This window comes from Myxine glutinosa, chromosome 6 (genome assembly GCF_964187855.1).
Source record: "Myxine glutinosa chromosome 6, kmMyxGlut1.1, whole genome shotgun sequence".
NCBI lineage: Eukaryota > Metazoa > Chordata > Myxini > Myxiniformes > Myxinidae > Myxine > Myxine glutinosa.
Genome location: NC_136266.1, coordinates 653,585 through 675,969, shown reverse-complemented (window position 1 = coordinate 675,969; position 22,385 = coordinate 653,585). Strand labels below are relative to the sequence as shown.

General features: G+C 46.3%; 1 protein-coding gene across 12 annotated transcripts in view; it reads left to right on the top strand.

Moving 5' to 3' along the window:
• RIMBP2 (RIMS binding protein 2) overlaps positions 1–22,385 on the top strand; it is a 716,511-nt gene that overhangs the window by 227,038 nt on the left and 467,088 nt on the right. For all 12 annotated transcript variants that reach the window (XM_068119472.2, XM_068119471.2, XM_068119470.2 and 9 more), the window contains 2 exons: positions 6,581–6,690; positions 6,936–7,045. In XM_068119472.2, the coding sequence (XP_067975573.2) occupies positions 6,581–6,690; positions 6,936–7,045 (220 nt within the window). The remainder of the gene's footprint in view (positions 1–6,580; positions 6,691–6,935; positions 7,046–22,385) is intronic.

Genomic DNA, 22,385 nt, shown 5'->3' with positions numbered 1-22,385 from the left:
TCACATTCCACACGCATATAATCCGCTCTCCTGCCCGCGGCTCGAGGCGCCGTCTGCGGAGAAGGGAGAGAGTTTACAACTAGGCTTATCTAGCCTTCAAGGGGCGCACGTATACAACGAGGCCATCTGTTCAGCACAGATGAAGCGAGTATTTTCTCATTTTAACCTATAACAAAGCGAAAACCTTTTATTAACTTATGAAATAGCATTTTTAAACAGCATTTATAACATAACATATTAGTCAAACGACATCTATAACAGAGCATTAAGCAGTAACAAATCTGCGACCTGACATATATATATATATATATATATATGTGGTGTATATATATATATATGTGGTGTATATATATATATATGTGGTGTATATATATATATATATATATATATATATATATATATATATGTATGTATATATATATATGTATATATATATATGTATATATATATGTATGTATATATATATATATATGTATATATATATATGTATATATATATGTATGTATATATATATATATATATATATATATGTATGTATATATATATATATATGTATATATATATATATATATATATATATATATATATATATATATATATATATATATACCAGCTTGGCTCAGCTCACGACACGAGCCTCACCACGTGTCGTTACTGAGGAACGGGCTTATTTTAACTGAGGATAATGACTGTACCTGAGTTGCTGTGTTGTCATGATTTACACCAATCATAATACAAACTATTGTTTTGCACAAATTTATTTGTAGTGTTTGTGATATTACATTTTTATAAGCAATTTAGTTTGAAGATTTAGGTTGAAAAAATATATAAAATTCAATTCCCAAAAAAAAAAAAAAATTTTTAAACACCTCACCACCACATAATTCAAACACCTCACCACCACGTAATTCAAAACACCTCACCACCACATAATTTAAAACACCTCACCATTCACCACCACGTAATTCAAAACACCTTACCACCATGTAATTCAAAACACCTCACCACCACGTAATTCAAAACACCTCACCACCACATAATTTTATAACACCTCACCACCATGTAAATCAAAACACCTCACTACCACGTAATTCAAAACACCTCACCACCACATAATTTAAAACACCTCACCACCACATAATTCAAAACACCTTACCACCATGTAATTCAAAACACCTCACCACCACATAATTCAAAATACCTCATCCACACGTGATTCAAAACCACCACCACGTTATTAAAAACACTTCACAACCACGGAAACAAAAGGTTTCATGGAGTGGTTCAGTAAAAACAGACACTGCCCAGATGTGTAGATATATAGATAAATGACTGCACCTGAGTTGCTGTTTTGTCATGGTTTACACCAATCATAATTCAAACAATCATAATGCACAAATTATCTTAAACTCAAATCTTAAAACGATCATTCATATAATGCACAAATGTATTTGTCATAATTATACATGATATTACATTTTTAGAAACAATTGAATTCAGGTGGTTTGGCAGCCATATTAGCTTGAAAGCCGATATTTAAAAAAATCCTTTCTCCGCAAAAGCTTCACCAATCGATGTGTAACCTGTCCTGTGGTAAAAATGTGATACTTCAAAACGGCTGAATAGATCTAAATCAAATTTGTTTATTTTTAGGAGAGTGAATGGCATCTACTTATTGTCACGGGCATGGACTATGCGGAGGCATTTTGGCGACAGTTGCATTGCTCTAGTTCACCATTGAACGACAGGGATAAAAACGATATACGGATATCTCAAACAGTTGACAGATTCGGACAAAACTTGACGGACAGGTTGGTTGTCTGACAAGGAAGAAATGATTCAAGTTTGATGAAGATCCTCATGCAGTCAATAAGATAATTTGTTTAATTTTAAAGTGAATCTTCACCATTGAGATACACCACCAACAACAACAACAACAACACCAACAACAACAGGCATTGTAAGGCCATTTTCCCTGCTAGAGCAGGGGTTAGCCTTGCGGACCCCATGACAATCTTCTCCATTTTGCCCTATTTTCTGCATCTCCCCTTGTTAACCCCCTTGCCCGCTTTTCTTCTTCGACCATTTTAGCCAAGTCTTTCTCGGTCTTCCCCGTCCTCTACTTCCTTCTACATTCATTTCCATCACTCTTCTCAACCAGTCACTTTCATCCTTCCTCAACACATGACCAAACCATCTCAACCTGTTTCTCTTCACAGCATCCATCACAGGCTCTATTCCCATCATCTTTCGCAATTCATCATTTGTCTTCCTCTCTCTCAACGATACTCCACACATCCACCGAACCATTCGCATTTCCACCCTTTCCAGCCTTCGTTGCTGCTCTACGTTCATTACCCATGTCTTGCTCCCATAAATCATAACACTTCTCACACATGCAGCAGACAACTTTCCCTTCAGCTTCAACCACACTCCCCTCCTCGTCTGCATGCCACTCAGTTCCCGAAACTTCTTCCATGCACATCTACATCTGTAACGCTAGCAACCGTTGCCGAGTCTGATCCACCTTCTCCATTCAGCATGTCTCCTCGGTAGCAAAATGTTTTCACACCTTCCAGCTTCACGCCGTCTCCAAGATCCAACTCAACATTTCCTCCATCTGCAGCTCCCTCTGTGCACACCTTACACTTAAATGTAGCTGCCACACTGGTTAATGACCCTCTCAGACCACTACATTTTTGATGAACCCACTCAGCGCACATTGTACATTGAATGGAGTTCACTCCGACACCCTTTTTGCACATAGCACACGGACACTTCCCAGTTATTTCCACCTCACCACATGCTTTACCACTTGCCATCACCTTCGTCTTTCCGATATTCACATTCAGACCTTTTGTCTCCATACATTCCTTCCATTTGTTCATCTTCTCCTTCAGTCCATCCATACTTTCTGCAATCAACACCAGATCATCTGCATTCAACAACTCCCACGGTAAACCCTCCTTTACGTTTCGAGCCAGCACCTCCATCACAGCTACAAATAGTAGTGGACTTAGTACCGACCCATGATGCACTCCCACCTTCACCTTAAACTCACCACTGTTCCCGTCCTTCGTCCTTACAGCTGTGCGTGCTCTCTCGTACATTGCCATCACTGCTCTGACCAACCATTCCTCAACTCGTAACTTCCTCAATGCCCATGTCACTACTTCATGTGGAACCTTATCGAATGCTTTCTCCAGATCAACAAACCCAAGAAACAACTTCTTTCTCTTCTCCATGTACTTCTCGTGCAACTGCCTTACAATAAAAAGCACCTCTGTCATTCCTCTTCCTGGCATAAATCCAAACTGCATTTCGTTATTCTTCACTTTCTTCCTTATCCTCCTCTCCAACACCCTTTCCAATACCTTCATTCCATGCTCCAATAACTTTATCGCTCAATACGAGCCACAGTCCAAAGGGTCACCTTGCCCCTTGTATAGAGGGACGAGGGTACTCAGTTCCCAATCCACTGGAATGCGGCCTTCTTTCACCACCAGATTACAGATCTCTGTCATTCTCTTCACACCCCAACTTCCTGCTGCCTTCTACATGTCTCCCACAACCCCCGTCGGCCCTTCCGCTTTTCTACTCTTCATTACTTTTATCGCTTCCTCAACTTCCTTCTCAGTTATCTTCTCTGCCGGTCCTAAAACTTGGTTCCTCTCGATGTTGCCATCCCATTCATTCTCTGCATTCAACAGCATTTCCATATATCTCTTCCATCTTCCTTTAATTCCATCTGGGTCCACAACGATTTGTCCCACTTCATCCTTCAAGCAACTCACCCCCATCACATCACACCTCTTTCGCTATCTGCTTTGCAATTCTGAATACCGCTCTCTGACCCTGTTCCGAATCCAAGCGTTTTCCGAACATTTTCCTCCATGCCTCCTGCGCCTTTGCTACCTCTTTCTTTGCAGCCTTCTTGGCTGCTGTGGAATAAATATTCACATATACTGACAGCTGTTATAATTATTACATATGATAGTTATTACAGAATGTGATATTGTGTAAAGAAGTGTTTTACGGTGCAGTCTGGTAAAACTTGGGAGCCAAGATGATTAAAGACACCATCTGTTCCTGTCAAAATAGCCTTTGTTCCATTTATGGAGAAATACCAGGCTCAGTGCTCATTTGAGCCATGAGATGGAGGCATTTGTCAGGGGGGTATAGTTTAGGGACAGACTGTGTAACCTTTTTTGGAGAGAGGACCAGGGCAGAAATGCCGCTGGGCAATTCCTTCTCCTAGGTCATGAGGAAGTGACCTCCCTCGATAGGCACCGGTCTCATAGAGCCAAATATGGCTCTATGGACGGGAAACAGATGCCTCGGGGCGTCTATATCTGGGGGACTATTTGCCTGGTTGAACTCTGCATTCCAAGGCTCTTATGATCAAAGGAGTTTTTTGCTTATAACCAAGAGGCTCTGAACGAGTGGGACAGTTGAACTGAGAGAAGAACTGAACGGGGAATCCTCGGAGGAAGCAGGAGCGAGAGAGAGCTGGACGTCGCGTCATGTGGTTGATTGTAATGTATAACTATATCTTCGTGAACCTGTTCGTTGCAAGAGATTAATAAATTTATATATAACTTGAGTGAGTCTTATAGAGTTTTTGGCTGAGATGCGTCCAAGAGGTCAAAACAAAGTTCTTTAACACTGCCTTATAACTTTCATGCTCTGCCTTTTCTGCCCCCGTACCCTTCGCCTTCTGCCACTCCTTGAACTTCTTCCTCTTCTTGTCAATCCTCTTTCCAACTTCATCATCCCACCACCATGTTTCCGAGTGCCTCGGTGGTCCTTTTGTCCATCCACATACCTCACCAACGGCTCCCAACAGACCATTGACATCCAAACACTTTCAAGCTCAACCACATCATCCTCTACCATACTCAACCTCTCTTTTAATGCCTCCCTCACTGTCACCTCTTTCAACCTCCACATCTTCATTCTCGGTTGCTACTTCACCCGCCGAGCTTTCCTCGCACCTTTTACCCTTTTGTCACAGACAACCAAGTGGTGCTGTGAAACAGCCTCCTCCCCCGGGATCACCTTTGTGTCCTGGACGTGCCCCCGATCTCGCCTACGCACCATCAGGTAGTCAACGGTTGTCGTCGACCCCCCATGACGTGTATGTAACATTGTAACAAGCTTATTATCCTCTTTCTGGAACTGAGTATTACAAATCAACAAATCAGCTCCATCAGCAAACTCCAAAATCCTTTCACCTTCTCCATTTCTCACACCATATCCGTAACCCCCATGAACTCCTTCAAAACCGTCCATACTCCTTCCCACATGTCCATTTAGGTCTCCTCCTACCACAACAACTTCCTCATCTTTCACGTTTTCCATCAGCCTTTCTATTGCAGACCAGAACTTGTCCTTCTCTTCATCGCTCCGACCGACCTGCGGAGCATATCCCGAGATGACGTTCACCAAGAGCTTTCCAATCATCATTTTCACCATCATCAACCTTTCACTCACTCTAGTCACACTCACCACACTGTCTACAAAGTCCTCAGAAAACAGGACACCAACACCATTCACGCCCTCCGGGCACCCTTGCCACACAAACCTGTATTTCTGTCCCTGCCTACCCTTCACCATTCTCACACCACTTCCCTTCCATCTCGTCTCTTGCACACAACATATGTCCACTCTTCTTCTGACCAATACTTCCACCACTTCTCCTGATCTCCCTGTCATTGTCCCTACATTCCATGTCCCAAACCTCAGAAACCGATCTCCACTTCGGGCTGTACGCTGCCCATATGTAGTTGTAATTGTCATGGTTCTCTTTTTGAGGCAATGTTTTTATGGCCGGATGCCCTTCCTGACGCCAACCCTCTTAGTCGCCTCTTACGACATGGAGGGATACGGTGTACCTATTCTAAACCAGGGTACACACCGGGGAAATCTTCACCATTGAGATATGGGGCCAAAAACGATATATATATCATGATATCTCAAAAGGTTGTGGAGGAGTTTTGAGAAATGTTGGTGCATGAGTTGGATAGATGACAAGAACAAGCCGATTCGATTTTGTTTCAGATGCAGCCAAAAAGTGCCGTTCTATTTCGTGCCTGTTATTTATGTCTCTAAAAACAGTAAGCTTCCTGTCTGAATTGGCAAATTCAGAGCCCAAGTGCTGCAAACAACAGGGTTCGAGTTCCGATGAATGTTCTGATTTCTGTGTCCACAGTGTTCAAAATATATCATTCGGTTGAAATGAAGTAGTTCCTCGATCATACGATATATCATCATTTTAGGGTTCCTCGATCATACAAATACACCAGCAGACAGACAGTGAATCAATTGCTTTACCCTGCTTTCTGCTCCGTGCACGGGGTATCATTATAAGATTTGTGAAATGACGTCATAAAAGTTCGACGGGCTGCCATCTTGTCACGTCACCCCAGGTAAAAGCTGCTCATTCTTGACAAGTTTCATACCCCACAACATACCTCGGGGTATATCGTATCGATCCACATGGGGGAACCTTTGTCACCTTGCATGATCCTGATATCCCCCTTTTTAGGGCTCTGGTTCAAGGAATATTTAATTTCTACAGGGTGACACAGCAAGCGAGGCCGAAGATCTTGATCCAGACCCTGTGTCTCTCAGCTGGGGCCTCATGCTGCGACACCGTGGGAAACTCCAGGTGTTTGTTGCTAGATATAGGTAAGCTCGTGATATGTGCTTGGGTACATTGGATTGGCTTTCATATATTGAAGACATTTTGTTCTTCCTGGATTGGCTATTTCCAAGTCGATAAGCACTTTTATTTGAGTGCTTCTTTGTAATGTATTCTGAAACATCTTTAAAACTTTGGTTGACGTGTCTGCATGAAGTTTAAATCACAATAAAAACAGTCATCCTTGTAAATGGGTAATCATTGTGACCTCTGGCATTTCTCCTACCACCAGCTACAACCCGTTTGAAGGTCCCAATGAGCATCCAGAAGCCGAGCTACCTCTCACAGCTGGGGAATACTTGTACGTGTATGGGGAAATGGATGAGGACGGATTCTATGAAGGTTTGTGCAGCGCGTTACGCATTTGTTTTAGCAATGGCTTTTGTATATAATATGAATGGTAAACGATGAGGGATATGAATGGCCATTGGGGAACTATTCAATGTGATAATGTGTTTCCTCACTAACAACAAAGTCGAGAGTGTTTGTGATCGGACAAAATGTCTGAACTGGCTGATTGTATCCGAAGCTCGTGTACCAACCGATCACTCTTCTTCACCACCTTCCATCTTTGTATACACTGTATCTGTCAGTCTTGACTGTGCCTCGGTGACGTGCCCAGTTGTTGTCAGCATCTGTGTTCTGAAGTACCAAAAACATAATCTCAAGTACAGGTGAGTCAGTTTACTTCCAACGATGAGCAAAGTCATGTAATCGATCATCACGGCCGACACCAAATCTTTCCTTTTCGTCAAACGGCCTGATCTCTGATCATCAATTTTGATTCTGTCCCAGCCATTAAATGTTTGATAAGCTGCACTTCTCTCTCAACAATGGAAAAGGAGGCCACCTTTCCTGCCTTGTTTATTTCCTCTACTCAAATGCTCACATGTCGTATTTCTCAATGTAATTGTCTCATATTCTCGCCCAGTAAAGCCTGAAGTTCTCCTAGACAGGGCCTAAGGCCCAGTGATGTGTATTCATATGTATTCATGATGTCCGCCAGGTTGTCAACACCACAAAAATTGTGTGCCTTAGCCACCGCACTAAGGTGACCATACACGGAAACCCACCACACATAAAAACACGTCCAGCCATCTTTGAAATGATTTTGATCTTATGTTCTTTGTCCAAAAATAAACAACTGCAGGATTTCAGAGGTTTCGTTCACCAAAGAAACCACATGCCGAGACGCGGCTGTCCCTCCACACATCCCAAGCACTAAACCCCATCTTCCAGGTCCCCTTGTACCATCAATCCTTCATTGTTCCGAAATGAAGAACATCCTTTATACAACTGCCATACATGATAGATACAACAAAACAACAACATGCATTTTAAAGGCCATTTTCCCTCCTAGAGCGGGGGTTAGCCTTGCGGTCCCCGTGACAATCTTCTCCATTTTGCCCTATTTTCTGCATCTCTCCTTGTTAACCCCCTTGCCCGCATTTCTTCTTCCACCATCTTTAGCCAAGTCTTTCTCGGTCTTCCCCGTCCTCTACTTCCTTCTACATTCATTTCCATCACTCTTCTCAACCAGTCACTTTCATCCTTCCTCAACACATGACCAAACCATCTCAACCTGTTCCTCTTCACAGCATCCATCACAGGCTCTATTCCCATCATCTTTCGCAATTCATCATTTGTCTTCCTCTCTCTCAACGATACTCCACACATCCACCGAACCATTCGCATTTCCACCCTTTCCAGCCTTCGTTGCTGCTCTACGTTCATTACCCATGTCTTGCTCCCATAAATCATAACACTTCTCACACATGCAGCAGACAACTTTGCCTTCAGCTTCAACCACACTCCCCTCCTCGTCTGCACGCCACTGAGTTCCCGAAACTTCTTCCATGCACATCTACATCTGTAATGCTAGCAACTGTTGCCGAGTCTGATCCACCTTCTCCATTCAGCATGTCTCCTCGGTAGCAAAATGTTTTCACACCTTCCAGCTTCATGCCGTCTCCAAGATCCAACTCAACATTTCCTCCATCTGCAGCTCCCTCTGTGCACACCTTACATTTGAATGTAGCGGCGACACTGGTTAATGACCCTCTCAGACCACTACATTTTTGATGAACCCAGTCAGCGCACATTGTACATTGAATGGAGTTCACTCCGACACCCTTCCTGCACACAGCACATGGCCACTTCCCAGTTCTTTCCACCACACCACATGCTTTACCACTTGCCATCACCTTCCTCTTTCCGATATTCACCTTCAGACCTTTTGTCTCCATACATTCCTTCCACATGTTCATCTTCTCCTTCAGTCCATCCATACTTTCCGCAATCAACACCAGATCATCTGCATACCACAACTCCCACGGTAAACACTCCTTTACGTTCTGAGCCAGCACTTCCATCACAGCTACAAATAGTAGTGGACTTAGTACCGACCCCTGATGCACTCCCACCTTCACCTCAAACTCACCACTGTTCCCGTCCTTCGTCCTTACAGCTGTGCGCGCTCTTTTGTACATTGCCATCACTACTCTGATCAACCATTCCTCCACTCCTAACTTCCTCAATGCCCATGTCAATACTTTGCGTGGAACCCTATCGAATGCTTTCTCCAGATCAACAAACCCAAGAAACAACTTCTTCTTCTTCTCCATGTAATTCTCCTGCAACTGCCTCACAATGAAAAGAGCGTCTGTCGTTCCTCTTCATCCAAACTGCATTTCGCCGACTTTCACTTTCTTCCTTATCCCCCTCTCCAACACCCTTTCCAATACCTTCATTCCATGCTCCGATAACTTTATCGCTCGGTACGAGCCACACTCCAGAGGGTCACCTTTCCCCTTGTATAGAGGGATGAGGGTACTCAGTTCCCAAACCACTGGAATGTGGCCTTCTTTCACCACCAGATTACAGATCTATGTCATTCTCTTCACACCCCAACTTCCTGCTGCCTTCAACATATCTCCCACAACTCCCGTCAGCCCTCCCGCTTTTCTACCCTTCATTGCTTTTATCGCTTCCTCAACTTCCTTCTCAGTTATCTTCTCTGTCGGTCCTAAAACTGGGTTACTCTCTATGTTGCCATCCCATTCATTATCTGTATTCAACAGCATTTCCATCTATCTTTTCCATCTTCCTTTAATTCCATCTGGGTCGACAACGATTTGTCCCACTTCATCCTTCAAGCAACTCACCCCATCACATCACTCCTCTCTTTCGCTATCTGCTTTGCAATCCTGAATACTGCTTTCTGACCCTCTTCCGAATCCAAGCGTTCTCCAAACATTTTCCTTCGTGCCTCCTGCGCCTTTGCTACCTCTTTCTTTGCAGCCTTCCTGGCTGCCTTATAACTTTCATGCTCTGCTGTTTCTGCTCCCGTACCCTTTGCCTTCTGCCACTCCTTGAACTTCTTCCTCTTCTCGTCAATCCTCTTTCCAACTTCATCATCCCACCACCATGTTTCCGAGTGCCTCGGTGGTCCTTTTGTCCATCCACATACCTCACCAACGGCTCCCAACAGACTAGCTTTCATTGACATCCAACCACTTTCAAGCTCAACCACATCATCCTCGACCCTACTCAGGCTCTCTTTTAATGCCTCCCTTACTGTCACCTCTTTCAACCTCCACACCTTCATTCTCGGTTGGTACTTCACCCGCCGAGCTCTCCTCGCACCTTTCACCCCTTATGTCGCAGACAACCAAGTGGTGCTGTGAAACAGCTGCCTCCCCCGGGATCGCCTTTGTGTCCCGGAGGTGCCCCCTATCTTGCCTACGCACCACCAGGTAGTCAACGGTTGTCGTCGACCCACCTGACGTGTATGTAACAAGCTTATTATCCTCTTTCTGGAACTGAGTATTACAAATCAACAAATCAGCTCCATCAGCAAACTCCAAAATCCTTTCACCTTCTACATTTCTCACACCATATCCGTAACCCCCATGAACTCCGTCAAAACCATCCATACTCCTTCACACATGTCCATTTAGGTCTCCTCCTACCACAACAACTTCCTCATCTTCCACGTTTTCCATCAGCTTCTCTATCGCACACCAGAACTTGTCCTTGTCTTCATCGCTTCGACCAACCTGCGTAGCATATCCCGAGATGACGTTCACCAAGAGCTTTCCAATCATCATTTTCACCATCATCAACCTATCACTCACTCTAGTCACACTCACCACACTGTCTACAGACTCCTCAGAAAACAGGACACCAACACCATTCATGCCCTCCAGGCACCCTTGCCACCTAAACTTGTATTTCTGTCCCTGCCTACCCTTCACCATTCTCACACCACTTCCCTTCCATCTCGTCTCTTGCACACAACATATGTCCACTCTTCTTCTGACCAATACTTCCACCACTTCTCCTTATCTCCCTGTCATTGTCCCTACATTCCATGTCCCAAACCTCAGAAACCGATCTCCACTTCGGGCTGTACCCTGCCCAGATGTAGTTGTAATTGTCATGGTTCTCTTTTTGAGGCAATGTTTTTATGGCCGGATGCCCTTCCTGACGCCAACCCTCTTAGTCGTCTCTTAGTACACGCAGGGATACGGTGTACCTATTATAATCCAGGGTATACACTGGGAAACGTTTAAAACATGGAAATTCTGGGGGGCGGGGGGGGGGGGGGGAGGGCGGCGTCAGCATCACGGCTGCGGTTTAAACATTTTTTAAAACAATCTGTTTGTTTAAAATGTTCAATGTTTCATTTTAAACAATAAATAATATTTAAACAAAACCATGAAAAATAATCTGGGAAAAGTCTCTAAGTGAGGACGTGGATTTGAGAAAGCAGGAGCAGAGGTGGAAGAAAAACGAGATATAGGGGGCGGGGTACAAGTCGAGACGAGGAGGAGAGCGAACAAGCACGTGTCCGGGAGGAGAGAAAGAATTAATATAGAATTTTTTATATATTTTTTTGTTTACTTGTTTGTTCTCTTTTCAAAACGCTGGACAAAGGGTAAGATGTTCGTGAGAGGTAGGGGGGAGAAAAGAAAATCAAAGAAACAAGCAAATACTATGAAGGAAAGAACCCATATTCACAAAACACTGACGGGGGGGGGGGGGGGGGACTCGTATATTTGATGTAAAAAAACGACTAATTACACACAAATTTGCAACAACTACAAAACCAAATAGAAACACACAATAACACATACACAACAAAATACCCAGCGGAAATTTGACAAAGACACGAACTGGAAAACACTCAAACTTTGATGCCGTGGAGAGATCGAAGCAAGCCTCGTCGATCGAGGGACCGGAAGTCGGAAGTCTCATGACAAATGGACAAACACAAACAGTCGGACATGATAGATCTCTGATCAAATTCCGTTCCCATGTATGATAAGCTCACAGTTGAATCAGGAAGAATGTGAAGAAATGGCGTAATTCTTTGTTGATGGTGGTAACTCAGCCTTATATTATGATTGCACTGGCCTTCTGGGAGGGAGAGTGCAACACAAGTTGCACGCAAATAGGCAGCCAACACATCCAACATAGGACAACACCGGACTTGACTTCAGACAAACACAGCTTCTGAACTTGGAGGAAAACACGTCACTTACCAGAGTCACATCGCTTCATCTCATCAGGTAGGGCTGACAGGATGGCCTAGGCCCTAGAGGTATGCGAACTCGCCTCTAGGCTGACCAACCTGGGTTTGAATCCTGACCCATCTGTAAACTCATCCCAGTGTTTAATCAATGTGTGGGCCGAGACTCGGATGGGCATTGAACGGGTGTCCCATCGGTCAGCATTCGTTGGTGGACGTTAAAGTTCCATGGTGTCCTTCGCGAAGAGAAGCGCGCTATCGCTAGCACCATGGCTAAGTTCCAAATCCTTGCCCAAATCAGCACAGGGCATTGCATCAGAGGCAAAGCCACTCCCTCAGCCAGTAATGCGACCCCACAGTCTTGTGCTGCATGTGAATGATGATGACGATTTGATCATGTGCTTGTGACAGTCAACATCTCTTTGGCTATTGTGAGCACCGTAGAGTCAGTGTTCACTCAACCTGACAGGCAGGGCCTGCAATCTGCCTTCTCATGTTAAGACTGGCCCTTCATTTCCATCTCTCCTGAAATTATTACTGCCTGGAAAAACTTCCACACAGGTTTGCTTTCCCTTATGTACATGTGCAGTTACCATACCTATCTTCTCACCCCTGGTACACGGAATCATGTGGTGGGGTAGTTGGTTCAAACAATGAGCCATATCTTCCTGGAAGGCAAATCAGATCAAAGGTAACCTCAGATCATTTCACAAAGCCTGGAACAAATGTGTGTCCACTCTCAGGAAAGCTAGAACACAACATCTGGCCAACCTCAAGGCTGACCTCTTAAATCTGTCTCCTTCATCAAGGACCTGTTCGTCCCTTGTTAAGTCTGTCTCTGGAGTATGCTATCCCACATCTGACACTGCACTTGACAAAAATATGATTGAATGCCTCAATTCTGTGTTTGCTTCTAAATCTGGTGTACCCAACCCCTCACTCTCTAAACCTACCCGACTTTCTGATACCCAACTGCTCCTACACAGTGTTTATCTTTCTCACCTGAAAAGGTGGAGAGATTTCTGGGAAGCCCTGAATCTGAATCTGGGACAGACGCAGACAGCATTTGTCCTCTTTCTGCTCTGTTCACTCGATCATTCTTCTGGGTCAGTTTCCGTTTGCCTGGACATTAGTCAACATCTTTGCAATACACAAACATGGTGCAAAAACGAACTCTCTTAACTACAGGCCTGTTAGCTTGCTCCAATTATAAACAAAATCATGGAATCTATCATCGCAGCTCACATAAAATCCTCTTTTCTCCAATGACATAATCTCAAATCATCAGTCATTTTCAGACCCAGTCATTTTACTCTGTACATGCTGCTTCTTCTGTCCCAGCAGTAGATGAAAACCCTCAGTCTCTCAGATATAAGATCAAATCTCCCCTTCATGTCCATTCATGATATTAAAACCCCTCCATGACAGTACCATCCTCCCCCGACCCATCTGCTCGCCGTCGTCCTACCCCCTGTCAACTTCCATCTTGTCCTTCCCCCTCTTAGCTTCCCCTCCATTCCTTCCATTCCCAGCTTTGCCACCTCTCTACATCACCCCTTCCCCCCTCCCTCTTCCTGGCTTCCCCGCACCCTTTCCTTACTCCTTTCCACATTTCCACATCCCTTTGTCCTGTTAGCAACACGTCTCCCTCTGTGTGGACTTCAACATTTGGGGCCTCCGTTCCAACCTGACAGATTTATTAATCCAGGCTGTAGTAAAACAATTTGTATATCTTATTATAATTCACCAAATGTCCGTCTGTCTGTTCGAAGGTACCGTAAAAACTGCTGAACCGATCGCAAAGATATTTTGTGTGGGTAATCCTGGGATCCATAGGAGTAAAATAGGCTATTTAGTTTTCCCAATTTCAGCTTTGGTCTCTAGCATTCTCAGGTTTGGACTCCCGCATAACATTCGCGTTCGCATAACGTTCATTGTGACGATGTTCTCATTGTGACGATGTTGTGACGATGTATGTGTTCACGGTAGTGTTTGACGTGATGGTGTGAACGTAATTTCGTAATGTTTTTCGTTTCGTAATCCTTTAATGAACGTTTAATGTTTAATGCCCTTCGATGTCTGGGGGAAAGGGGGTTAAAAAGGGGAGATGCAGAAAATAGGGCAAAATGGAGAAGATTGTCATGGGGACCGCAAGGCTAACCCCCGCTCCAGCAGGGAAAATGGCCTTAAAATGCATGTTGTTGTTTGTTGATGTCCGGGGCCACATGCGCGCTACACTGGACGGGCCAGCGTGTACCTTGCCCTTCGCCGTCAGGTTCGGATAAACCGCTGAGCCCCATCCGTGATGGGGACTGGGGCTTGAGACAGTGTCCCACGAACGAGGAATTCCCAGTAAGCGCGAGTCATCAGCTCACGTTGATTAAGTCCCTGCCCTTTGTACACACCGCCCGTCGCCACTACCGATCGGACGGTTTGATGAGATCCTCGGATCAGCCCCTGCACGGGCCGTTCTCGGCTCGTGCCGGTGCGCCGAAAATATGAGCGAACTTGACTGTCTAGAGGAAGTAAAAGTCGTAACAAGGTTTCCGTCGGTGAACCTGTGGAAGGATCATTATCGGGACAACATGAGAGCGAGCGAGACACGAGACGTACGTGGTACGTGATCGTCCATGTACTGTTTAGCCATGCACTGTTTAGATTTTGATGATTTGCGTGTGATATGATTCAACGGATGTTTATATGAATCGTTTAAAATAAAAAAGCCTTCAATTTCTGATATTTTACTTTTTCATTTGGACTTCCCAATTGAAGCCCCGCCTGTAGGGCGGGTACTGTTGCTCGTATATTTGATGCAGTTTGAGTAGAATTTAGAGATCTGCTTGCCTGAGGACAAACCTTTCTCTCCATACATACAAAATAAATAATCCTTTGTCTATCAAGTGTTGTCTGTCATATTTTGATAAAGGTGGACAGAATCCCACATACCTCAGGACTTCCCCTCCACTCCCACCTCATGTTTCTCTGTGTGTCATACCATCCTCACAACAGTGAAGACTCCATGTACAACTCTCTCTCAGACGACATGGATCAACTTTGAATCACTCTTACCAACTCTCTCTTCCTCATATGTGGTGATGTCAATTGTCACCATGCTAATTGGCTGGGTGTAGGTTCCTCACCAGACATGGCATTTCTGCAAAGGACTTCTGTGACGACATGGGACTGACTCGATCTGTGAATTTTCCCACCTGGTTCCCTCGCAATGACAAATCTTCCCTTATGGATTTGGTGACAACCAACTTCCCCATCAATGTATCTTGATCGCTTTCTGCCCCAATTGGCTCATCTGATCATGTTCTTGTAAAGGTCAACATCTCTCTGGCCATTCGCAGAGAACAGCCTCAGTGCCGGTGAGTCTGGCAGTTCATGCAGGCAAACAGGCAGGGACTGCAAGCAGCCATCACACATCAGGACTGGTCTCCTATATCTACCACCCCTGATATTAATTCGGCCTGGGAAGTCTTCCACAGAAATCTTCTCTCTCTTGTGCACAGATTCCAACCATCTTGTCTTCAGTTATCTTACCCATCCTCCCACTCTTGGTACTCTGAATCATGTGGTGCGGCAGTTCCTTTAAATCAACTCGCATTCTCTTCCTGCATAGCTGTCAACCCAAACCTGCTTGAAGGAGTGAGAATATTTCGTAACCGTGGTCCAGGTTCCACACACCCCGGTCAGGTCCACGTCAACCGTCCCCTCCCCCATTCCAAGAACAAATCTAGTAAAATAGGTTCAAAACGAAGAGCATGTTGTCTTAGTCTTTGCTGAGGCGTAATGTTTGGCAATCTGTGAGTGGGAAGGTGTCTGCAAAAGCTGGACTCAGTTGGTCTGCAGTGGACAGTGGAATGTTGTGTTGGGCTATCAGGTGAGCCACTTTCACTTCAGCATGAATTACCGAGAACACAACCATTTTACTATCAACTCCTTCTGGAGACAATAAAATGGAATATAAATATTTAATTGCAGTGAAGTAGATTAATTTATTGCAGTCAATTAACACACACATGCACGCACGCATGCACACGCACACACGTGTATGTATGTATATATATATATATATATATATATATATATATATATATATATATATATATAGTTGTGGTTTTGAGAACCCACACTTGCTTGTAAATATCACATCATTAAAGGTTAAAGGTAGAACCCCCTGGATACGCCACAAGCAACACGTCGGTCACCATAGGACATCAGTTATTTCTTAGTATGTGTTAGATAAGGCCATTTTCCAATAGTTGAATCTGCGTTGTGTCAATCAAATAAGATTAGGCCCTTTCGTCCATTTTGCAGCCTCCCTCCAAGCGACGCCATTAAGCACGCTCCCTAGTCTGTGCCCCATGGCCTCTCCCAATTTGGTACGCTCCTTGGCCAGCAGTAGCAGCCTTCGCTGCCCGTGAGCTCGCTCAACACCGCCATAAGCCACGAAGTGAAGCCCGGAAAAAGGGGGCGGAGCACCAAGGAGGATGTGTGGCCATGTCACCCAGCAGTCAGGGTGGGGCCGGTAAGCGATAACCAGCCAACCAGGGCTGAAGTGACCGCCTGACAGGGCGTGGTTGGGGCTGGCGGAGCGTTCGCTCGCTTCACTTATAAAAGCCAGCGCACAAAGCCCTTTTACAGGACTGATGAGAAGAGCGCTCGTTAGAGAGGACTATAAGGAAGCGCGCTTGGTAGAAGGACTTATGCAGCAGCGCTCGTTAAAGAGGACTTACTCGCTGGCGCTGATTACCAGAGGACTAAGGAAGCGCGCTTGGATAAAGGACTGCGAGGAAGCGCGCTGATGAGAGGACGGTGCGAAGGTCGACCTTAGGACGGTGCGGAGAGGACAGGACTTGCACAATTGGCGCTTGCGTACAGGACATTGGGGAGGCGGCGTTTAGCGCAACTCGTGCGCAAAGTACGGACGCAATATACCAGCCTTCCCCCGTGATATAATTGTCCGTTCGCGTTACGCTAAATGAAGAGCTGCCTGCCGGGTCTTCCATCGCCTGGACCGGAGCCGGACTGGAGCCTGGACGCGCTGGTGACCATCAACCTACCATCTGCAATCCCCGTGTGAGTGTCTGTATGTGAGACGGGCCCGTTTGTCCAGGGAATAAGTTAAGCCTGTAATTGAGACTGCCCTGTGTGCTTTTCCTTCCTCTTTCTTTCATGTACATTCCTTTCGTTTCCTCTTCTTCTTGTACATTTGTAATAAATTTCTCTGTTGTTCCTATTTTCCTGGTTTCCTCTTATCCGATCGCATTAGTCTTTTCTCTCATTGGGTAAGCGTGGCACGATCGCAACCGCTTAGAATCGGGTCTAGTCATTTGTTAACAGCTCGGATCGCGGATTGCTATCCGCTCGGCATATCCCATCAATATCCATGGTTCTAGCGGGAGTTATTCCCTCGTTCCCGGTCGGCGTTAGTACTTAGGTAGTGGTGAATCCCTAGGCCTAACAAACCCTACCTAACGCCGTGCCGGGAAGGACGTTATAACTTCCAGGACTCGCGTCGGCCAGATAAATAGACAAGGGGATTAATCCCCCCTTGATAAGGGGAGAGCCGACGTCGGAGATCCGCAACAATATGTATATATATATAAATATATAAAAATATATATAAATATAAATATATATACTGTATATATAATTATTATATATATATATATATATATATATATATATATATATATATATATATATATATATATATATATATATATATATATATATATATTGTTGCGGATATGAGATTGGCCTCCATCCATATCCGCTTGTAAATATTCCCCTATTTCCCCAATACTTCCCAACTATCCCCAATCCCCCATTCCCTTGTCCCATTTTCTGTAAACAACACTCTGTAGACCCGACCTTCCCCTATTTCCCCCATTAAATGTCGCATCCAGGTCCACCGCATCTCACGTAGACAACTATAGGACATCTTGCTAGTTATTCTTAGTCTATGTCAGTTAAGGACTCGTTTCCATTAATTCTGACTCTTCGTTGCACCAGAATGTGATTGTATGGCACCGTTAGAAAGTTTAGGACCTCCCAATACCTCCCCGCAGCTCTTCCTCATGGTACAACAACAACAACAACAACAGCGGCGGCAGCGCGGGGAGTGTGCGTCCTCACTCCGGCTTGGTTAGCCGCCATTGAACATGTGCTCCGACGGGGTTACCACGCAGGGGCTCACTGTCAGCTCCTCGTCAAGGGCGGAGCCCGGTAACCCCCCGCACCCAATAGAAGCGACGGACCGATTCCATCTGGGGCGGAGCCAACGAGCCGAGGGCGTGTCACTCCCCGCTGAGCATGCGCAGGAAGAGGGAGGTGACGTCAGATGCGCCCTCAGCCTGGAGAGAGAAGACGCCACCTCCGAGCGCTGAAATACCTCCCCGCATCTCTGGACCGGACCGCGTTTGATTCTGTCCCTGAGCCAAGGTGCACCTTGTGCTATCGACTGCCTGTCCTTCCCTGCCATCAATCCCTGTGTAAGTCAGTCTTGTCCCGTTTGTCTGTGGTCTGTCGGGGATAAGATAAGACTGTGTCTAAGTGCCCATCTTTTCTGTGCTTTACCTCTTACCTTGTAATCTACCCCTTTTCTGCATCACCAATTATATCCTCCTCCGGAGGTCTTGAGAACTGTACCCCCTTGTGTCGTTTCATTTATCCCAGCCGTTGTGTCCTTTCCTTCATTGATTTAGCGTAGCGCGATTCGGCCAACGTTCGAGTGGAATCGGGTGAGTTGGGGAAGAATCGGGTAAACTGTGCGAACACGGCGGCCATTCCGCTCGGTCAAGCAACATCTTAAGTCGTGTCCGTAACAATTGGTGTCGAGGAGTGAGATCGGACCCGAAGCGCGCTTCACGCGCTCGAAATTATTAACGGTGAAATTTGTTTTGTTTTAAAATAAAAACCCGAATTTTGAAAGTCGCGCTATGGCGGATCAAGACGGCTGGGTTCCGGTCGAGGAGAGTGAGGCAGGGTCGATCCAGGACCAAAATGAGGGACATGAGGAGAGCGAAGCAGTGAGGGCGGCAGGTGCGCAAAATGGCGCCTCGCACATGGCTACGGCGACCGCGCCCGCGACCGTAGCAGCGCCGTTGGTGGATTCGAACCTTTTTTTCCTGCAAATGAGGGCCCTTATGGGACAAATGGGAGACCAAATTGGAGGTTTGAAAAACAGTATAGAGGCTCAGGGTGAGCGATTGGAGGGCCAAATGGGGGTAATGAGGGACGAAGCGAGGGGTACCGGTGAGGGGTTAGACAAGAAATTTGGGAAATTAGACAATAGATTAGGGGAAATACAGGAGGGGTTAACGGGGGTAGAAAATAGAATGGCTGCCCAGGAGAATCAGATAGAGGGAGTGAAAAAGGGGTTAGAGGGGTTAGAAAACAGTATGGAAGGCAAATTGAGGGACATGAGGGACCAAGCGGAAAGGGAAGTTAAACAAATGGGGCAGCAGATAGAGGGGGTCAGAATGGGGGTAGAAACTAAATTGGATGCTCACAGGGAGGAAATGGAGCAGATGAGGGTGGCATCTGGGCAGGAGATGCAAGTGATGGGAGAAGAGATCAGAAGAGGGGTGAGTGAGGAGGTCGGAGGAGTGCGCGAGGAGGTGAGGCACTTTAAGGAGCGCATGGAGAAGGAGGTGAGAAAGGGGACTGTAAAATTGCAAGGTGGTATAGAGGAGTTGACGCTGGGAGTAGAACAGCTGACGGAGGGACAAAAAGAACTAACGGAGCAGGTTCAAAGGAACACAGCGGTAATAGGAGGGTTAAAAGCGACACAAAATGACCTAAACAATGACTTGATAGCGACACAGAGGCAATGTCAGATGGTACGTGAGGGACTGACAACGAGGTTGGACGAGGTGACAGAGGTAATGGAGACGAAGGACCGGCAGGTGAGGACGCACATGGAAACGGTCAAGGTAGCCTTAGAGGACGAACTTGAGGAGACGTACCGGGAAATTAAAGAGGTGAAGCAGAAATTAGAAGAAGTGGAAGAAGGGATGAGCGAAATTAAGAAGCGACGGAGAGGGGATAAGAAAGAGATAAAAGAGGAAGTAAAAGAATTGGTCCAAAGTCTGTTCGGATCGTGATGATGTGCTCATTAACCGGATGAGGGATTCGCAGGTGATGGAGGAGAAGCGAAGAGGAAGAGGACCCGGTGTAAGTGGTGACCAATATGGTCGTGCGTATGATGCGCCAGGTGATTTAAGAAGCTTGGGGGTCGAGATGGACCCGGGTGTTCGTGAGAGGCCGTTGGTGAAGTGTGCGACAGGTCTGGTGTGCGAAAAAGGAGGTGTGCGAGAAAGTCCGACTCTGGGGTGTGTGAGGAAAAAGTGCGTGCCAAGGAGTGAGGATGCTGTCGAGAGTGAGTCGGTCGTAGCACGTGTGCGAGGGAGCACATGGAAGCGCGTAGTGAGGAGTGTTACAGAGGATGTAACGGGATAGTGTGCCGTCAAGAGTGAGTTGGTCGAAGCGCGTGTGCGAGGGAGCACATGGAAGCGCGTAGTGAGGAGTGTTACGGAGGGTGTAAAGGGAGAATGCACGCCTGTGGTGAGTGTTACAGAGGATGTAACGGGAGAGGGTGTGCGAGAAAGATGTGTGACGGACAGGTGCATGGGGAAAGAGTGCGCTGTCAAAAGTAAGGAAGAGTGCACACCTGTGGTGAGTGTTACAGAGGGTGTAACGGGAGAGTGTGCGCGAGAAAGGTGTGTAACGGACAGGTGCATGAGGGAAGACTGCGCTGTCGAGAGTAAGGGTGAGTGCGCGACCGAGAGTGGAGGTGAGAGTAGTGAGAGTGACATGGAGCGTGAGTTAGTTGTGACAGGTGAGAAAGGATGTACACCTGGAATGGAAGGATGCACACCTGGAATGGTAGAGCGTGTGTGGGAATGCACACTTGAGTTGGTCGTGAGGCACGTGGTTGGGTGTGCGAGTGAAAGCACACCTGTGATTGTCACAGAGGAGGTGACCGAGGAGGGGGCGCGAAGAGGTGTGTTGGTGAGGTGTGCGACCAACGAATGTGTGCCAAAGTGTTCGGTGGTCAGGTGTGTGACCAAGTCTGTGAGTGGAATGAGTGTACCTGGGTGTGTTAGAGAAGGTACGACGAGGAGCATGGAAACGGCTGGATGTATGAGCAAGAAAGGGGTAGCGTATGCGTATAAGCATGCAGGTGAGGCATCGACGGTAACCGGGTTAGAGGTTAGAACGACTTATAGCCGAATCGGGCCCTCGGTGCGCGTCGGGCAGCTTCGCGTGCCGCGAGGACCAGCGGGGATCCGAACCACGGCGGTTTCGAAAGAACCGCCGTACGCGATCCACGCTGTGCCTCGCTTGGAACGGCCGCGTCCGGGCTCCACTAGGCGGAGCGGGCAGCCCGATAGGAAGGGTCGTCATGGCGACCACTTTCTATTGAGACGTGCCGGCAGGTCGAGATCGGGCAATTGGATGGCTCCGCGCCGAGGTGGTGCGTGGGATCTCGGCCCGGGTAAACCTCCTTCCCTGCACCGAATGCGGGACGTATCCAGCCGCTGGCACCAAACAACCCGCATTCATGGCTTGGCTTTACGAAGCCGGGCTTTGGACAGGAATTGGCGCAACGAGAGGCATTAGTGAGTAGACTGTGTGATGAGGTTAGTGTTTTGGACCCAAAATTAGAAAAAAACAAAATTTGATGATTGGCAAAGGATTGGCAGTAATGATTGGCAGATGATGGGTAGTGATTGGCAAATTTTTGATTTGTTGAAATTTGATGTGCAAAATTGGTAGTGGGAGATGCCCAATGTGGTGGGATGGCAACTCTGTCATCCCTCACAAAAGGGGGGGGGCAAATGCGCACTAGCTTAGGGGGTGTATGGCAGTGAAAACTAGCCCGGGTGGGTTAGGATATTGATAGGGCCCTAGAAGATGACATTAGGTAACGTTAAGGTTTAGATAGTGACTGATACCTGTAGTGGGGACGTAGTAGCTTAGTGTATGATAATGACGAGGGAGCGCAATAGTTTAAAGGGACGACTGGGAAGCGCAAGTTTCAGAGGGGAGTAGTTAGATGAGATGATGCTGTGTGAGAACTGGACAGGTGTGTGGAGCAGTGAGGGAGTAGTGAGTGTTGTGGATCAGCGCGAA